Source organism: Hippocampus comes, unplaced genomic scaffold (genome assembly GCF_001891065.2).
Source record: "Hippocampus comes isolate QL1 unplaced genomic scaffold, H_comes_QL1_v1.1 scaffold22, whole genome shotgun sequence".
NCBI lineage: Eukaryota > Metazoa > Chordata > Actinopteri > Syngnathiformes > Syngnathidae > Hippocampus > Hippocampus comes.
In genome coordinates this window covers 6,800,143-6,819,843 of record NW_017806175.1, presented here as the reverse complement: position 1 = coordinate 6,819,843, position 19,701 = coordinate 6,800,143, and the positions used below count along the sequence as shown (strand labels likewise).

The 19,701-nt window shown below is 43.2% G+C and overlaps 1 protein-coding gene across 5 annotated transcripts in view; it reads right to left on the bottom strand.

The window, feature by feature from the left end:
- The window catches only part of tp63 (tumor protein p63), a 69,525-nt gene that overhangs the window by 28,622 nt on the left and 21,202 nt on the right, over nt 1–19,701 (bottom strand). For 3 of the 5 annotated variants that reach the window (XM_019897173.1, XM_019897168.1, XM_019897169.1), the window contains 2 exons: nt 3,503–3,619; nt 2,651–2,762 (listed from right to left, as the gene is read on the bottom strand). In XM_019897173.1, coding sequence (XP_019752732.1) covers nt 2,651–2,762; nt 3,503–3,619 — 229 coding nt within the window. Of the gene's footprint in view, nt 1–2,650; nt 2,763–3,502; nt 3,620–7,378; nt 7,505–15,206; nt 15,383–19,701 lie in introns of those variants that run through there. The other 2 variants (XM_019897171.1, XM_019897170.1) reach the window with 2 other exon arrangements.

The following is a 19,701-nucleotide window of genomic DNA, read 5'->3' as shown; positions in this document are numbered from 1 at the left end:
AAGTTGCGGCGGTGGGAGGTGGGGAAGGTGGGGAGGCGGTTCACAGGTCAGGGCCATCATTCATCAAGAGAGTGTAGCCTTTCCTTGGGGGAGGTAAACATCACTCAGCTCCACTAAGCAAATTTATATTTGCGACGTTTCCCAGCCTGCAGCCTTCCTTGCAGGCTTCCCAAAAATGAGGGGTACCTTTTTTATTTGTTGTATTTCCTGAGTGTCATTCATGACCAGAAAAGGAATAAATAAAATGAAACACAAACCATTTCAGGGGTATTTCGGAGACCAACTTGTCCAAGAGGTTTTGTCAGCTCATGACAAAATATGTTTAACCATTTCAGGGCCAGTGGTTACTACAGTGGACATCTTATGATGTGATCACGTGACAGGGTGCATGAAATGATTCAAGTTAGGTGACTCGCCAAAAAACAAGAAACTCAAATATCTCCGCCATCTCTTTTCTGAACCGCTTATCCTCACGAGCAATAATGAACATTCAACCCCTGAAATCAGTTTTACTCAACAATATGGAATTTGGTCGGCTTATTTAGCATGAGTAAACCCACCAAAAAGTCTCATCAAGCCGTGCCTGAAAACACACAGAAAATTTGCGGTTTGGAGTTTGAGGCGGATGCTTTAGGGCACGGTTGTCAAACTCAAGGCCCGGGGGGCCAGATCCGGCCCATCACATCATTTTATGCGGCTCCCAAAAGCAAATCTTGTGTGTCAACTTCCACGATCCTTGCTAAAATCTGGACCCAAATGTCAAATTGTCGTGTAATAAATAACGTTGAGATTTTGCAATCATTTTGTTACCGTTACCACTCACTCAAACAATAATTGAACAAACTATTATCGTTGATTGGACTGATTTCAAAACTGGTATTCCATCAATTTGATGTGTACAAGGAAGAATATATCAACATTTATTTAGTTTCACTGATGTTACAGCCCCCCGAGGGAGGACGAAACCCCAAAGTGGCCCGCGACAAAAAATGAATTTGACGTCCCTGTTTTTAGGTAATATTGCGGGGGGCCAGATCCGGCCCATCACATCATTTTATGTGGACCCCAAAAGCAAATCTTTGTGTGTCAACTTCCATTATCCTTGCTAAAATCTGGACCCAAATGTAAAATTGTCGCGTAATAAATAACAGGCAATCATTTTGTTACCCTGTTACCACTCACTCAAACAATAATTGAACAAACTATTATCGTTGATTGGACTGATTTCAAAACTGGTATTCCATCAATTTGATGTGTACAAGGAAGAATATATCAACATTTATTTAGTTTCACTGTTGTTACAGCCCCCCGAGGGAAGACGCAACCCCAAAGTGGTCCGTGACAAAAATGAGTTTGACACCCCTGTTTTAAAGTAATATTAGCCACTTTTGGATTTCATTTGGCCATTTTACTCAACAAATAACTCCTCCTTGATATTTTGTCCCATTATTAATAAAGGTGAACCATGTACACTCGACAGATGAGTGTGGCTAAATTGCAGAGGATTTGGGTTTTCTTCATGGCAATTGGGCTGAGGATGACAACATCAATTTGATGACTCGCTACCAACAGTAAATGGTAACTCAAACAATAATTGAACAAACTATTATCGTTGATTGGACTGATTTCAAAACTGGTATTCCATCAATTTGATGTGTACAAGGAAGAATATATCAACATTTATTTAGTTTCACTGTTGTTACAGCCCCCCGAGGGAAGACGCAACCCCAAAGTGGTCCGTGACAAAAATGAGTTTGACACCCCTGTTTTAAAGTAATATTAGCCACTTTTGGATTTCATTTGGCCATTTTACTCAACAAACAACTCCTCCTTGATATTTTGTCCCATCGTTAATAAAGGTGAACCATGTACACTAGACAGATGAGTGAGGCTAAATTGCAAAGGATTTGGGTTTTCGTCACGGCAACTGGGCTGAGGATCACAACAAAATTTGATGACTCGCTGCCAACATAAAACGGGACTAAACTTCGCAATTTGGAAAATTCAGCCCGCAAAGGCAATTTTCTCATGACAACGCGAAACTTTGGTAGATCTGTCTATGATGAGCAGACCCACCAAAAAAGTCCGAGGAACCCAAATATGAAGTTCTAAACCCACTGCCAACACCTCCGTCACCTCGAGGGGGTCAGAAGGGGTTAGAGTGCACTGTGAGATTATATCAGCGAGCCCTCCCAGACAACATCTGCTGATAACGCGACTCGCGAGGCTGCTCTGCATCAAAGTCCGTCCCGGGGAAATTCCATTGTTAGCGAGGAGAATGTCGTACGCAACCCCTGGAAGTCCCGTCCGTCCACTTAAAGCGAAAGTCACCTGCAGCTTTTTTTCATTTCATGGCTACCAATCATGAAACTCGTCATCAGAAATCGCAAAGTTTTACCGCGAACTGAGGAAACCTCAGCTGTCATCAGACTTGATTGATCCAAATTAAATGAGAATATCGCGATGTTAATTTTACTTCCTAGAAGCCGGATATAAGAAGATGCATTTTGGAATTTATTGGTGTTGGGCAAAATTTTCACTTCATAAAAACGGACATTATTACGTTCATTTTGAAAATTCAGTCCCAACAAGATTATTATTATTATTATTATTTTGTGTGTGTGTCTGAAAACAAAGCCAAATTACTCACCGCTAGCGCGTCGTCAGGTTCGTGCATGGTGATGCAGTCCATGCTGATCTGGATGGTGTTCCCCGCCGAGACGTGAGGCGGACTCTCGCCAAATACTGAATGTATTGAGGAGCTAATGCACAAAGGGAAAAGAAGTGGAAAACAATCAGATGACAAAGCCGTTTAAAGCTTGAGGTACTTACGTCGACACAGGACAAATTGGTCACTTTCAGGCAAAAATTCATGAAAATATGTCAAGATTTACAGATGGGAAAGTTCAATTGAGGGCTTTTTAAATTTTTTTTGTGTGTGTGATGTCACCACACAGACCAGTAGAATAAAAACGGTATGTGCGTATAAAACCAAAAAATGTAAAATCATACAATTTGGAGTAATTATAAAATAAAAATAAATGAACTAAAATGAACTAATTAGATAAATGAAAATAAATAAAATCACTAGATAAAAACAAATAGAATAATTGTCCTCTACTGTACTCAAACCTTATATATAAAAGTGCGATCGAATGCAGTTAAAAAAACCTAAATTGTTTGGTTTCTGAAGTACAGTCAAAATGTCAATAACTGACGACAACCAAGGCTAAACTTGGCCCCTCCCCAGCACACAATAAATGTCCCTCTGTCAAGATGTATCACTTTGATATACTCCTTCGGCACCGATTACTGTACTACTTTCCTATTTAGACAGGACATTGGCACCATCTTGTGGCATTTCAGGAAAAAAAAAAGATGACTCAAAGAGTTTTTTAGCAAATAGTTAGCGGGTTAAAAAAAAAAAAAAAAATGTAAATTTGTAAATGGTGAACCGCAAATATACAAAGAACTGTTGGATTCTGCTTTTGGGCGCACTTACTGGTCCAGCATGTCAAAGAGCTGGTTGAAGACATCCTGGTTGAAAATCTCAGCGGTGGGCGTGACTTGACCGTGGGACGAGGCGGCAAGGAAGGGGCTGTCCCTTCGCTCTCGGAGTCTGCGGAGACACCAAACGACTTCAATCAGACGCGTCGGATTTCAAAATAAAAGAGCAATAAGCCGCCGCGTCAGCGCACTTCCAGGATGCCACCCAGCCAGCCGGCCGGCCGGCCGGCCATTGTGAATATTTGCCGCGCACATAATGAGCTGAAAGGTGACACCTGCTTCACAGCTCACGCCGCCATTGTTGACGCTCAAGTGGCGCACGCTCACATCCCTCCCCGGAGACACACGGAATTCCCCCCCCCCTCCCCCCCACCACCGACAAGCACCAAACACACCAGACACCAAATACCACCACTACTGCCGACTTGTGCTATGAGTACAGCTGGACGGGCAACGAGTAGCGCCAACTATTTAAAGGGCCACTGGAAGTCCCCCTCACGGTGTCAACAAACACACACCCCAACTATAACATGGAGTCTTGTGTCATAAAATTTTCATTCTTACAATTTGACACATATCTCGATGGGGCGCGATACGATTCAAGGACGATTTTAAAGTGGAACGATTGGCTTTGATTCGATACATCTTCTGAATGAAAACCAGATTTGAATACGACACAAATGAAAATGAAGTTACATAAGTCATAAAATGATCAAATAAAAGCTACATATTATATGAATAAAATAATATCGTATGATTCACCTCAGGAATAATATAACCAACTCAAATATACAAAAATTCAAAATAAAAATATAAAAAATAAAATACAATGGAAACAAATAAACAATCAAAATTAAAAACGAATAAAACCAAACAAATAAATGAAAACAAAGACAATATCCTGTATAATCATAAAACACTGTATATGAATACAAAATTAAATACAATAATAATAATAATCATACAAATTAAAAAATTAAGACAAAGTAAATAAAAAAATAAGAATTATTATAAAACAAAAAAATATAAAAAAATTATAATAAATAGAGTCCAATTTATCCATCCATGTTGCAGGAAGATCGAGGCCATCCAAGCTAATTTAAAAACCAACGACTTTGGCCTGGTTGGTAGTCAATGACAGTGCCGACATTGCGACAAACAACCAGTCACACTCACAGAGAGTCTCACAGAGTGAGAACTGCCAGACTTTCAGTATAGAAAAAAATGAATTCAGTGAAATTGAAAGACCTCCTGTGCTAATCGAGAGAGAACTGCCCATTCAGTACAGATTCCATGCAGAAAAATACAGGCAGCAAAAACAAGTGTAACGATGATGGAGGGTGGTAAGGGGGAGTGAGATAGGATTTGAGAGGGGGGGGGTAGGTGTGGTTGAACCTGCTGACCTTTGCCAGGTCAAAGTACACCACATATAAATTGCCTCAAGGGACATTTGGATTTGGATGAACCAGTTGATGAACTGATTCATACACCAGGGGGCAAATTTGGTAAATTGGGATAAAACGTGTCAGACAACTCATGCATCTGTCTTGGATTTAAAGTTTCTTGCAAAGGTGCATCTTTGAAATGGCCAACATGACCCTAAAATGGTGGCTTCAAACAAGATTGGCAGACTTTGTGTGTCTTTTTTGAGATGGCGCCTTCAGACTTTTTTGTGGGTCTACTGATGAGTAAGTGAAACTGGTTTCCGGGGGTGAATTTTCCAAATTGCGTTGTCATTATGAGTTTCCTGTAACATGGCAGGTCTGTCAAACTTTTTCGCTGGCTTTGGGGGCTGATTTTTCCAAATGTAATTATCACTTCAACCAAAGTGGCAGACTTTTTATGTCTTTTTGAAACTTTTTTTGTGGGTCAACTCACGACATGCCATCCAAATTGTTATTGGAGTAAAACTGGCAATGGGAGCTGACATTTAAAAAAAATAAAAAATAAAATATCCAAAAGCCCATTTTGGGTGATCGCTCAAGATGAAGAGAATTAACATTATTTTTAAGTGTTTGAAAAAAAGGTAGAGAGTCAAGTGACGGATGTCTTTTGTTTGTCTGGATGCGGGTGTCCGGTTTCCTCAGTCGGCCTGAGGCGAAGGCTGTCCGGCCTCCACTTAAAGACCTCCAGACAGTGGGCCGGTTCAGAGGTCAACTCTAAAAACAGGGCCGGCCCATTGTCTGCTGACGGCGGCCGATGAAAATGCAATCAAAACAAACAGGCTTCTCCCGGCTTCTCCAGTGTCCTTATTAATCACTTGTTCAAAGATGCTCTGTCAGCCCACCCCCCACACCCCGCAAACCACCCTCAAAAAGGTCGACATGACGGCCAAACAAAAGAAAGCCGCAAAGTTTCTCCCGCACTTATCCCCTGACTCCCGCAGCACAAGTGACACACTCTCACATCAAATCCTCTTCAGATTTGGAATGCAGAGACAATGCAAAGACCAACTCAGAGGACCAACAAGACATTTTCATAAATGACACACGGTGAGGTGAACCGACTGATCGCCATGTCGTCTTTAAGCAAGAATCGTCAGGAGGTTAAGTCTGCTTATTGCCAACGATGTGTTTTGACATCAGCAACAAATCGACAGGTGGTCTGTTGGCGCAGTAAACTTGTACAGTAGCGATGCTTTAAGCGCATGGAAATATTTTAGGGAAAAAAAAAAGAAACCTCCATCGTTACTCGTTAAATACTGTATTACAAAAGCACATGTGCTACGGACGTACATCTGAAAGGGCTAATGCTAACTGAAAAACACGGCGAATGCTCAAAAGAGAAATGATACGTTGTTGCATCGACTGTGTGATGACAAAAATAAAGATAATCGGTGGTTGAGCATAACCTTTTATTGTTAAAAAAAAGTAACGATTATTGTCAGCAACAAATAGTGTTTTGCTCAAGCCTTCATCCAGTCACATTAATTTAAACAGACATCAAAATGTTTAACTTTTTTTCAAACATTTTTAAAAAAATGTGTACTTTCATTATTTAATTTAATTTAAACAGACATTTGGTATTGTGATAAACTGGGAAACATTGATGTAAAACCATCTAAATGCATCACATTTTATGGTATTTAAAAAATTTTCAATCCATTTTTTGCTGAATTAGGGCCAATTTTTTTAACAGCGAATATTTGACATAATGCTCAGACACAACGTGGGTAAAAAAAAAATAAATAAATAAATAAAAAATCAAGGCAACAATGACATACAAACCATTTAAAATCAACACACTTTTTGTTTATTGTTGTTCTTATGTTCTCATTTTTCTTCTGAATTAGCGCTTTTGACTGCGAGTTAAAACACTGGTCACAAAATGCTCCACATGGCACCAAAGTTGTCAAATATCTTTTTTAATTTGTACTTTCCTGTTTTTTCCATTTAATTTAAACACTGAAATATAAACCCTTTAATAGAGTTACATTATTAATATTAAATCTGTCCTACAATGTTAACAGCTAACACCAGCTAGCTCCTGCGAAGCCACGGTTAAAAAGTTGGCCACATCCCTGACATAAACCTCCCTAAAAGTGTTGTTTTTATATCACTTTTTCTCCCCCAATTGTTTAATTTGGACTACTTTTTTAACAGGTAACATTCAAAATTGGTCCGCGTGGCCATGACAGCCGCTTGATGGCACTTAACACATGCGTTTCCGCTTGTCCACCCGTCGCGCTGCACACTTAAAAATACTTCCCGCCGTGGCGGCAGCTGAAGAAGCAGGCGGACGCAACTGTTGCCGGGGTGGTTTTTCGCAAGGGGATTCCCGGCTCCTGTCATTGACTTTTACATTCAAAACTCTCGCTCACTTGGTAGATGCTACATTAGCCCCACTAGCAACACTCGCATGTCGTACTTACCGGTGAAAGGTAAAATCAGGGTAGCACTGCACAGTCGCGTAGGGCGAATTCATGTTGTCATGCCAGATGGACAAAGGTACTAAAAAGGTTCTAGCACCACATCTAAACCGACCAAAAGGGTGAAATGTACTTTGAGAAAAATATCACTACGAATAGAAATCATCAGCATTAAAGTGCCTGAGGGTACAGCGCAGAGTGGGGAGTGTGTTTTGAATTGAGGTATTTTGGCTTCATAAGAAGGAGGGGCTTGATCGGCCAGAGCGACCAATTGTTGGCTACGCTGCTGTGTGCCACATATTACTCGCAAACACACAGTTGCTAGGATATACATGTCATGCCAAGTTGACCCTGTTGCCCTAACACACACACACACACACACACACACACACACACACACACACACACACGCATAAGCACAGTGCCCATGCCAGTGAGAGGTGTTTGTTGTGTTGTTAGCCTTAAGCGCATAACGTTTATTGAAATATGAGATAATACAAACGTTGTGTGTTTTTATTGTGTTTTAAGTGTGTACTGATCAAATCAAATCCTATGTGTACCCGGATTGACATGCGAGAAGCAGGAATGTGCCAAAAATACAAAAGAAGAAGAAGCTAGGCTAGCTGTTAGCTTGGTAACGGCATTCTCGCGACAAGCTCTGAAGGTGATTTTTGTTGTTGTCAGACAAGAATTTCCTGGACTTTGTAAAGCCACACACAAAGGTTTTAATTTCACACAAAAAGCACCACTGGGCACCTCAGTCCTTGAATCACCATTGTGAAGGAAAGACATGAGGAGTTTGAGCTATAAGCGTTTTTGTTTTTTTCCCCCCCAACGCATTATCAAGCAGCCTCTCCCGACGTCTGGGCATGTGAGCGTAAATCTAGAGGTGCTGGCGAGATGGGCAGCAGGTGAATCAGTGTGCTAAAATAAAAAGGCAGGGAGGGTCACGGTATGGGGGGAGCAAATAAATAGATGCTGTGTATCCAGGGAAACACAGCCTCCAAGATGCTTCCTTCTCCTCTGCCTTGGACTACTACTTTTAAGCTCTTCTGTAGTACATCTGGGATCATCAACGTTTAAGAACATCCCCCAAAGAAGTTGTGCTCATTTCTGCCAAATGTCAGCCAAAGCGGCGACGACATTGCGATCTCCTCCTCGTTTCTGCGTAAAACTAGCATTATGGGCTGATTTGTCCAAATGTAATTATCACCTTGTAAGACCCCCCTCCATTGTTATTCATACATTAACTCATTTATTGTCAACTGATTCTCTCAAATTGAGAGATGCATTTTTGACCATTTTGACTCATTTTTGAAGGCCGAGAGAAAATTGAGTTCGGTAGCTATAAAAGCATGGAACCTACCAAAAGAATGCTTTTTACCCTCTGCTTTCATCAAAGTAAGGTTCCACCTTTTTTCATTCTTTAGTAAACAGCAGTTGTACTTTGGTAAGTTTTTTGAAAATACTCACCCTCTGCTTTCATCAAAGTAAGGTTCCACCTTTTATCGTTCTTTAGTAAACAGCAGTTTACTCGGTAAGTTTTTTGAAAATACTAATTTCCAAGAAAAAATTCTGAGAAAAAAATAGCTTTTTGTGAGAGGATAGAAGTTTCAATTTCCAAGAAAAAATTCTGAGAAAAAAATAGCTTTTTGTGAAAGGATAGAAGTTTCAAGCGGGACTTTCACTTTGATGCTTTTTTTTTTTTACATTTGTGATACCTCAAATATCTCAACAATGCTTTCCTACTGAATAACAATGTAAACAAAGGAAACCAGGAAAATGCACTGACGCATGAACTTTTCCCGAACATTGAACGTCATCCGTGTTCTCACCACCACACTGCTTTCGCACGCCACCTCGCCACATTGAATCGCCATACTTTACTGTATACACACACTAAGATCTGATCAAAGCCACTCCTCCCATCTAGTGGTGATTTATCATACTGACAGTTACTGAGGACTTGCGCAAAGCCCTTTGTTAAATTTTTTTTTTTAATTAAAAAAACCCCCACCAAAAACAATTTTATGAGTTAAAAATCCTGAAAGAAGACCAGTATTGTTGTTGATATGACAAGATCCTTTTAAAATCCCGGTAACATCTCAGTATTAGCTTATTTACGCAACCAAATCCCGTTAATGCGCCTTTTAACGTGCAAGCGTGAGGACAAAGCGACCTCTGTGGCAGGCCATTAAATGAGAGATATTTTTACGAGGGCCGACACTCGACACCCTTACATCATTAATTACACTAAGGCCCGGGCAGCGGGAGCCCGTCACCGAGCCTCGATTACTTCATTTGACATGCATGTGCGTGTGTTTATGACTTGGCGGCTACGTCATGCTGTCATCGAGCATCGCGGGTGGGTATCAACCACCCTTCCCCGCACGCCGCACCCTGACAAAAATCGACTCGAAATGGGCCGTAAATGCCTCAATTTGTGTTCACCGTCCCTCCGCCGCCATGATATAACCCATTCACACGTGTTTACGTAGCAGTTGGCTCGGCAGCTGACGGGAGCTAAGCGACGGCTGTCAGTCATTGCGGAACATTGTTCTCACACGGTGTGTGTGTGTCGGGGGTAGGGGGTGGGGGGCCGGTTATATGTACATACTTGAGTGTGTGAGTGTGTGTATATTCCACCGGGTGACTAATGCAGGGGAAATCCACATGAGTCAAAAGCATCAGTGTCCGATGCAGCGCTGATAATTTATGGCCTATACGCTAAAACTGCCTGGCAACCCGGCATTGTTCCCCCCCGAACACCACCCATGCGATATTCTCGTTGGGAATACGCTAAAAGCAAGGCTAAGCACAACAATGGCGACTATTTGGCCCACTAATGAGGTCCCAGCTTAAATACGTGAGGTGTGCATAGCAACGTTTTCATGTGTTCATTTTGTGCGTATTTCTGTCCGTCTCCTTAAAGGTTGCAAATGTAAAAAAATAAAAATAAAATAAAAATTAATACAACAAAGCGGTTGAGAATCTTCATGAAGGGACAAAAAAAAAAAAAAAAGAAAATCTCGGCTTTGTTGCTCAGAGGACAAAATCACCATAAAATTATATTAAAATTCATTAAGTCATTGATGCAGCAAAATTCAATAAAAATCCTGATAAAAATCATAGTTTTGTTATATATGAAACAAAATTCTGGTAAAATCTCAGCATTGTTATTCATCTAACAAATCCTGTTGAAATCTCAGCATTATATTATTTGCGTTGTTAGAATTTGGTGCAATTCAGTCAAACGATGACACGCTTCACTGCATTCACAAAAATGATCGGATTGACTCCAATGGCGATGCAAAGCGCTAAAATCCACTCAGATTACGGTGGATGCGATATGATTCGCTCCAAACAAGGTCAGATATGACTCATTCCAATTGTGATGGGGTTCTTTCTAACAATCATATAATTTGATACGCTCCGATGACAACACGATCACGCGAATAATGATACGATACGTTATTACGATGTGACTGACTCAAACTACCGTGCGATTCACTTCAATTCTGATCCAATGCGCTTCAGTAAAAATGCGACACGATGCCGTTCACGATGATCAGAATATAATGTGATTTAATTATGACACGTATGGTTTTTGCCCCCCCCCCCCACACACACACACATGCCAATTTCCCACGATCTCACGCACTTTTATTTTGTCACACTGCAACTCTTCCACGTGATATGTTGCCCCCGCGTTTGGGAAAAATGAACGTTGCCTGTGGCGGGAAAAGACGATGAGTCAGAGTCCGATAATCCAAAGGAGGAGTGGTTTTTTTGTTTTTGTTTGTGTATGAGAATGTTCCTGACTAAGCATTTGTCATGGATTTGAGAGAGTACATAGCATTAAAAATAAGACACATTTACTACGATGTACTTGCACATTCATTTCGAGCGAAACATAAATGCTAGCCTTAAAGACCACGAAGCCATCAGTTTTCTGTACTCGTCTCAAGCCTCCACCGTGAGGCAGCCGTGCTCACCGGGTATCAAGTCGTGCAAATGAAACAAAAACATCAAACTGTAAACTCCAAACTCGCTCCTCCTCTGCAAACAAGTCCGACTGGATTTGTTGTTTGTTTTGGTTTTTTTTTTCGAATCGTTTCTCTTTCCGAGGATCCTGAGCTTTTTTAGCGGGTAAACACAATCCACGATTTCCTCCAGCCGCTGCCAAATGTGAGGAACATGAGTCAAACCGTTAAAATCCGTCACGGAACCTGTTTTAACCCTGCTTTTTTTTTTTTTTTTTTCCATTGCAGTTAGTTTGCGCGGTCTTAATGACACGGAACATGGCCGTCAGTTACCCTGGTCAAAATAAAAATGCATTGCGACGGATGACTGCTTGGTACCCGCCGCCGGGTTACTGATGCATGGCGGGCGACGCCCCTTCATCGCCGGCGATTGGCTGTCGCCACATTGGCTGCACTCCACTCACAGAGTATTGGCCAATTTTGTTGTGGAGTGAAAACTTTTGATGTTGGATTGAGATATTATCATTCGGGGGGTCTACCCAACATGAAACCAAAGAGCTGTCAACGGATTTTGACACCAGAGCACAGACTGTGTGAAACCCAATGCATGCAAACAATACCATGCTCCAAGCGTTTTATCTTAATTTTTTTGTTCAATAGACTTGAATGGATATTGTGAGGGCACTGTTAAAAATGTAAAGATATTTATTTTTAAAATTTGTATGATGTCATGAAGTGTTTGAACAAGAATACTTGAATCACAGCCGGTAGATTAGCGGAAAACACAAAGTCATGGACGACTACATTGGAAGCAAAAGTATCGGAACCCATAACTGACGGTTTTATTTTGTGTGTCCTTTACACGACACGAAAACGCGATACTATCAAGTCTCAGGTCAGTTTCAGAATAAGGTTTTTGCTCGGAAGCACAACATCTCACTGAGGGCGTCCGAATTCGCATGCTTTTAACCTTCTCTGTCACTGAGAAGTTATTGTTTGTCATCCCATCCACAGTCATGGTTTCATGAAATAAAATGCACAAATATCCAGAACCTTGCCGAGCACACTCATAAAAAGAGCGTTCGGGATATAACCAACATGAAAACCAGAGAGCTTCCAATTGTGAAATGTCTGTGTGTGTGTGTGTGTGTGTGTGTGTGTGTGTGTGTGTGTGTGTGTGTGTGTGTGTGAGTGTGTGTATCCCAGTTTGCGCTGGGCTTGCCACAAATCCCAAATCCGACGTCGCTAGGCGTGGGGAAACGTCCTAGAATTCGGACAAGGGTGACAATACTTTACACGGAGCGAGCAGCTGGCCGTCGCGACCCGCTTCAGCACTTCTGCGTGGTAACCTGATCGTTCCACGTTCGAAACTCTCCGAAAGATAGCGCATGACGCAAAACTCGCGGAGCGGTGTTTGGCACAACGGCGGCCGGCAGTATCCCGGCAACAGCGCCCCCCCACCCCCTGGCAATGGGTGCCATTGGCGCGCACCCGGACCTATTAAAAAGCATTTCTCGCCGAGGGCACGACGACGCGATGCCGACACGTTAGCCGTCGCGCATGAGCTTACACTGGGCCGCGTGTAATCCAAGCGAGGGGAAGTTCAAGTGTCCTTTGTCACCGGATACATACTTTAAAAATAAAACATGCTGTCCGTGTTGCAGGACGCTTGGGACGAAAGAGAAGCATTCAGCGAGGTCGCCGGTGAGAAGATGGATGCGTGGGTCTTAAAAGAAGGCATGTTGGAAAGATGGAAATTTAAGGCATCACTCAAGACGGAGCGGATGGTGACATCAAGAATTAAAAATTAAAAAAAATTAAAGAACCGGTGTATTGGTCTACTCCACACAAATAATGGACACTACAAAATGTAGTTGTTAATGGCAAACTGTAATTGATTCACTCCATTCCAAGTACAGTGGTACCTCTACTTACTAAATCAATTGGTTCTGGAAGAAATTTCTGAACTAGAAGATTTTGTACGGGGAGACGCATTTTCCATGTAAATGCCCTAATAGGTTCCAAGCCCCCCAAAAATTCAGACATAAATGTTTTCTGAAGCATCAAAATGCATCAAAATATGTAACAAATACATGTTACAATTAGAGTATTGCACAATAAATGAGGGATGTGCATCATGTAAAAAACAAAGAATAAAGTAAAAGATAAAAATGTGGTCCTGTTGAGGCGTTTCGTAACTCGAAAATTTCGTATGAAGAGACGTTCATAAGTGGAGGTACCGCTGCATGATAACATTCACTTCAATTATGACACGATTCACTCCAGTGATGCTACGATTCGCTCCAAAGACAACACAACGTGATACACGCCACTTCCAATCCTCACTCCAGTCAGGATAAAATTCACTTGGTCATATGAATCACGATATAATTGCATTCAATGATGATACCGCACAATTCGCTTCGATTACAACAGGATTGCTCCAATTACGATTTGATACACTTCAGTTACAGTTTGAGACGGTAGTTCGACGGTATGTGATTAAAAAATGATGACACGGGAAAAAAAAAGCAGAACAAAGATACACATACCCGTCTAAACATGATTACCAATATGGAAAATGTTCAACTACAACTGTCCAACGTATCATTAAAGTCAAATGTCAGACTCTCTTCTGCACTGTGCTGTGATTGGCCAGTCTGCATTTCATCACAATCACCATTTTGTAATGACCTTGACTTTTGTTTACATTTCCCGAGTGTTTAGTTGCGCTTTGGCCAGGCCTATTCATGCCCGCCCGGTGATGTCAGGCCGCTAATTGGCAGGCTTTACAGAATTGACATTGCTATGAGCGCATGCGAAAGCCGATCCCGCGGCGGAATGTTAGCCGTGTCAGGTAGAGGGCCAGCTTCCTGCGGCGTAACGTCACACGTCAATCTGTCGGCGACAAGCTTCGGGGATCGGACCGCCGCATCTGTTCATTTGTCCGGGGACCGCGCTGCCGGGTCGCCGCCGACGCTTCCGCTCATCTCGTCTTACTAAAAGCCGTACAACCGTGTCGCGGACGGATGCCGAGGGCTGGCTGGCTGCTGCTCCCTCAGTGGACCAATACATTGCCTGGTGTGAGGAGAACGATCATTTAAACTGGCCTCTTCATTATATGTTCACATTTTGACATCATCAGACCAAGACGACGCGAAACAATAGATGAGCAGTACCTTGCGATGGCGAAGGCTTCAAGACGGGAAAAACGATTTAGCGGTCATGGTGAGATTCACTTAAAATGTGGTGCAATTCATTCCGCATTCCAAACGATTCCGTCCGATTCAAATACGATTTCCTCCAAATACGATTCACTCCAAATAAAATACGATTTCCTCCAGGGAAAGTACGACTCACTCTCATGTACGATTCTCCTCAGTTTCAAAACGACTTGACACCAGTTTCAAAACAATTCATCCCTATTACGACACAATTTTTTTTTTCACTCTCAATTCAAAATGATTCATTCCAGTTATAAACCAATTCAGCCCAATTACAATGTAGTACGGTGAGTGGACCAACAAATGTATATCCAGTATGCAAACAAATATCCGCTTTCTCATTTGTCTCCAGGTTGCGTCCAACCAATGAGGAGGTGACATATATGCACCCAAACTGAATAAGCACAACCGATTCACATCTGGGAGGGTAATTAAGGTTTAAGGATGCCCTGGGGTACAAATGCCGTGTTGTTATTTTTGCTTCTGTAACACAAGACGTGGTTATTAAACAAGCGGGAGTGGGAGAGGCAAATCTTCAGACCAACTAAGAAGCTTGTCGGACTGGTTCGTGGAGCCCCCCCGGGGGGCGGCCCGCGGATCCTGCTCTCCATAGCACGAACTCACCAATCATGTCAACAATGAGTCCTCCTGACAGCCACTCGCATACACCGAGTCATTCCAAATGATCTCAGGATGGACTCGATGACAAACCCCTGAACTTTCACTCACGATGGGAGGCCACCAATGAAAAGGATCCGGTGGCACATCATGAACACTTAGCGTAGCTCATTATTTCCACCTGTTTGTTGTTTTGGGTTTGTGTGTGCGTGCGTGTGTGTGTGGGTGTGTGGGTGTGTGTGTGTGTGGGTGGGTGGGTGTGTGTGTGTATGTTAAAGGCGGAAAATGTGATGTGTCATCATTCGGTTTTTCCGTAGAATCTGCACACACACAAAATTGCTCCCTTTGTGCCCCGCCCCATCCTGACGCTTCCCGATCACCCAAGAAAGTGTTGCAACACGGGCCAGAAAGGGAAAAAAAAAAAACAGCCTTGCCAATCTTCTTCTAACTCTTTCCCTTTGTGAACTTACCTCTTCATGAAATTACCTCTTCCCTCTGAACCGGTCCCTTAAGTCCAAACTTTAACTCGTAACACCTTAAACTTACTTTTAACCCTGAATCCAAACAAGTCTCAGGCCTACCTCTAACTGTTGCAATGTACTTTTATCCCTTAACCTTACCCCTTAACTGCACCTTGGAACCACAGGTCTGAAACTGCGGTCCTTGAGGGCCACTATCCTGCAGGTCTTAGATGTTGGCCTTCTCCAGCACACCTGATTGAAATATTCACAATTGTGAGCAGGCTCCTGCAGAGCTTGCTGTGGAGCTGAACATCAAACTCCCCCCTCTTCACACCATGGACTCAACTCAACTGTATTTATAGAGCAACAACAACCACTGCTATATACAAAGTGCTGTACATGGGGCAAATATCATATATACAACAATAAACAATAAAACAATACATTCATAATGAAGATTTCCTTGATTTCCTCCAGGCAGGATAAAAGTGGCCTCAATGAGAAAGTGTCTTTTTTTGCTCAGTGGGACATACATCTGACAGTCATCCGAATAGCAGTGGAAGGACATACCATGTTTCCTGAAGATGGAACCCGATGGGAGCAGATACAGTGAGAACAGCAGAGGCCCCAGAATTGAGCCCTGTGGAACACCACAGTGGGGCAGTTTGTGACTCAGAGCAGCCAAGGCTAAGACAAAAGGTTCTGTCAGCTAAATAGGACCTAAACCACTCAAGGGTGCAACCGCCAATGCTGTACCACCAAGTGCTGCAAACGAGTCAACAGAACGCGGTTTAAGGATTTTCTCCCTTCTGACCAAAATGTCTCCTACTGCTGAACCTTACCCTCTAAAACACACTCCTAACCCTTAAACGTTCTTGTACACCCAAACCCTATGCCATAAACTCCCTCCCACCCCTTAAGCTTACCCCTAAACCGAAATCCTAAACGTTCTTCCCCTTAACCTTAGCCCTACCCTTTCGCCTTAACCCCTAAACGCCTCCCCTCCAGCTAATCTCCAGGTCTGGAATGCATTTGTAAACTGTTTTTTTTCTCTCTCTCCATGTAGGTCCACGAGATCCATTCAAAGTCGGCTTTGGCTTCCCCGCAATCCTAAACGTTCTTCCCCTTAACCTTAGCCCTACCCTTTCGCCTTAACCCCTAAACGCCTCCCCTCCAGCTAATCTCCAGGTCTGGAATGCATTTGTAAACTGTTTTTTTTTCCTCTCTCTCTCTCCATGTAGGTCTATGAGATCCATTCAAAGTCGGCTTTGGCTTACCCGCGAGGTGGCAAAGTGCCAACACAACCATAAAGGCATCGCTAAAAGGCAGCTTGGTCCTCTTTAAGGACACGCCGGCTCAAAACAACGTGCTGCGTCCGACACGTGAGCTGAGTGGATTTTTGTTTTCTTTTGTTCCCAGTATGCCACATTTTTACCTCAATGCTATGTGAAGAACATCACACACACACGCACACGTACGCACACACACACACACACGTACACACAGTCATCAGGTAAAGAAAAGAAAGCAATCTTTCATCGGGTGAGGCCTTTTCAAAACACCACGTCGTCAGAGTTATCAAAACATCGTGAGAAGAAGCTGCTGAATAGATTGCAGCCATCCAAATGTAACATGAGTCCAAAGCCCTGGTTGAGGGGTGGCTTTAAATCACATCGCACACGCTGGAGCATTTAAGGAACTAGTGGCAGGATGTGGTTTTCCTGAAAAGTCAGATGTGGTGAGAGGAAACGAAAGTCAGAAGTTCGCTCACACGTTGCAGTTGGTTGCATTTGATGCTTCAGGAGGAAAAAAAAAAGGGACAAACAAAAAAGTTTGCGTCGTCGCTGACAAACATGCAACTTTTCTTCCCTCTGTTAAAAAAAAAAAAATTGTCTGACAGCATGCTGGGAATGATCTCACTGGCATATTTGCCTGCTCGCCAGAGGCCTTTCTATATATATATATATATATATATATATATAGATAGTGAATTAATCATAGATCGTAAAATGCATTGATGAGATGAGAAATGAACAAAATGTATAGACATGTCATTATTCCAAATCTCATTCTATCAATAAAATACAGTTTTTTTCAGTACGTTCAATATAATGATGACCCGTGGTTAACTTTTCACATTGCATTGTTGTCCTTAGAGTTCAGGTTGTCCTTAGAGTTCAGCTGAAACTTTTGTGTGTTCTGTCATTAAGTACAAAACTTTTTTTTTTTTTTTGACAGAAGCAACAACTCCGGAGTTGTGTGACTATTTATAATGCTCTCATCGTTTTGGCCGTTAGTGGCCGCAGGGCCAGTTTGCTCGCAACGAGTTGATGTTTTGGGCGCAAGGTTAAGATGGGGCGTTCTTGATTGGGCCTCCCCTTGAACCAATCAACACCTCCCGCACCAAGCATGCTGACGTTCGACCAGGGCGTGGTGCTTGTGGGCACTCTCGCTTTCGCCTCTCAGTAGCAACGCCCCCAACACCCCTGACCTCCCTTTCCTCCCTTTCGCTGGTTGCCAACAATGCAACGTGGATATGGCTGGCATGTTGTACGTTGGCAGAGGGAACATTTGAGAGCGAGACGGGCGACAGCTGTGCCGCTCCGGTTTCACCAGATGTCCTTGTGCTCCCGCTCCCGCTCCGCTCGCAACTCTTCATTGTCTTCAAATTTGAACTCTTCCACCTCCAAGTTTTCCTCCCCCAAACCGGCAACTCTTCTGCCTGCGTTTTCCTACCCCACTTTGCGCTTCTCCCGGAAACTTGTTTTCATATTTTATTGCACCTCTAGCAACTCTCGTTTTTGCAAGGGCTAAACCACAGGTGTCAAACACAAGGCCCGATACAGTGGAACGCATCGTGTTGCAAATCAAGAAATGACAAACTGGCCACTGTCCGGTCATCTTGGGATGAGGTTGCTAGGGGGTGTTTGAGAGGTCAAGCTTCGTCCGGTAGCGGAATTTGTCGGGAATGCGAGACGTGGGAATGCGATGGGGAAAGCGAGAAGCGACCTGGAACGGTCTGGGCCAGACGCCCGTGCCGGGATAGTGGAGGCGCGCCGAATTCTAGCGGCCGCAAATACCTGCAAAGCCCTTTTCGCGGGAGGAGGCCATTTTGCTTGCTTGTTTGGTAAACACGTTCCAGCTGTCAGGGGTTTAGCACCGGTTGCTAACATGCTAGCGGCGCCACCATTGTGGTCAGCGTGGTCGCATTTGTTGTCGATGCAGTAAGTGTGAACGAGGTGATGTGTGCGGGGTATGTGATGCACTTATCACATACATACGCACACTTATACATACCTGCAAACACACACACACACACACACACACACACAACACACACACACACACACTCGCACACACACAAACGTGCACACACCTAAACACAAACACTAATGTGCACACTCGAGGACAGATATATGCGCAATCACGCACACACACCTACACACACACACACGATTGTAGACACGCATACACTCACATGCCCAACGCACAAACACACACAAGTGTGCATACGCCGACACAGAAAAACACACACATCAATGCACACATTTACTCACACGTACACACGGATACATACACACGCACAGAGACACTCCAACGTGCGCACACACCCACAGGTATCCATGCACAGAGACACACGCACACACACTCACAAACAGCCAGCTGTCAAGTGTTGTGTCTGGAGGCGTTTTAGGTGAACGCGGCCACTTGGAGAAGCGTCAAATCCGCAGAGCCTCCCGACTATGTAGGCCGCGGCACACCCTGAATTCCCGCTGGCTGGCCCCCGAACACAAAAGCCCAGTCGAGGACATCCAATAAACACCAAGCAGCGTTTTAGCTTTACGGCAGCCCCACCTTAGCCGCGCTTAGTCAGCAATTACGCCAACCTTGGTCTCGTACCTATTGACATAAAGCTACTGTCCCAGTTAGAACATTCTCACACACACACGGACGCACGCACGCACGCACACACACACACACACACACACACACACACACACACACACACACACACACACACACACACACATATACAAAAA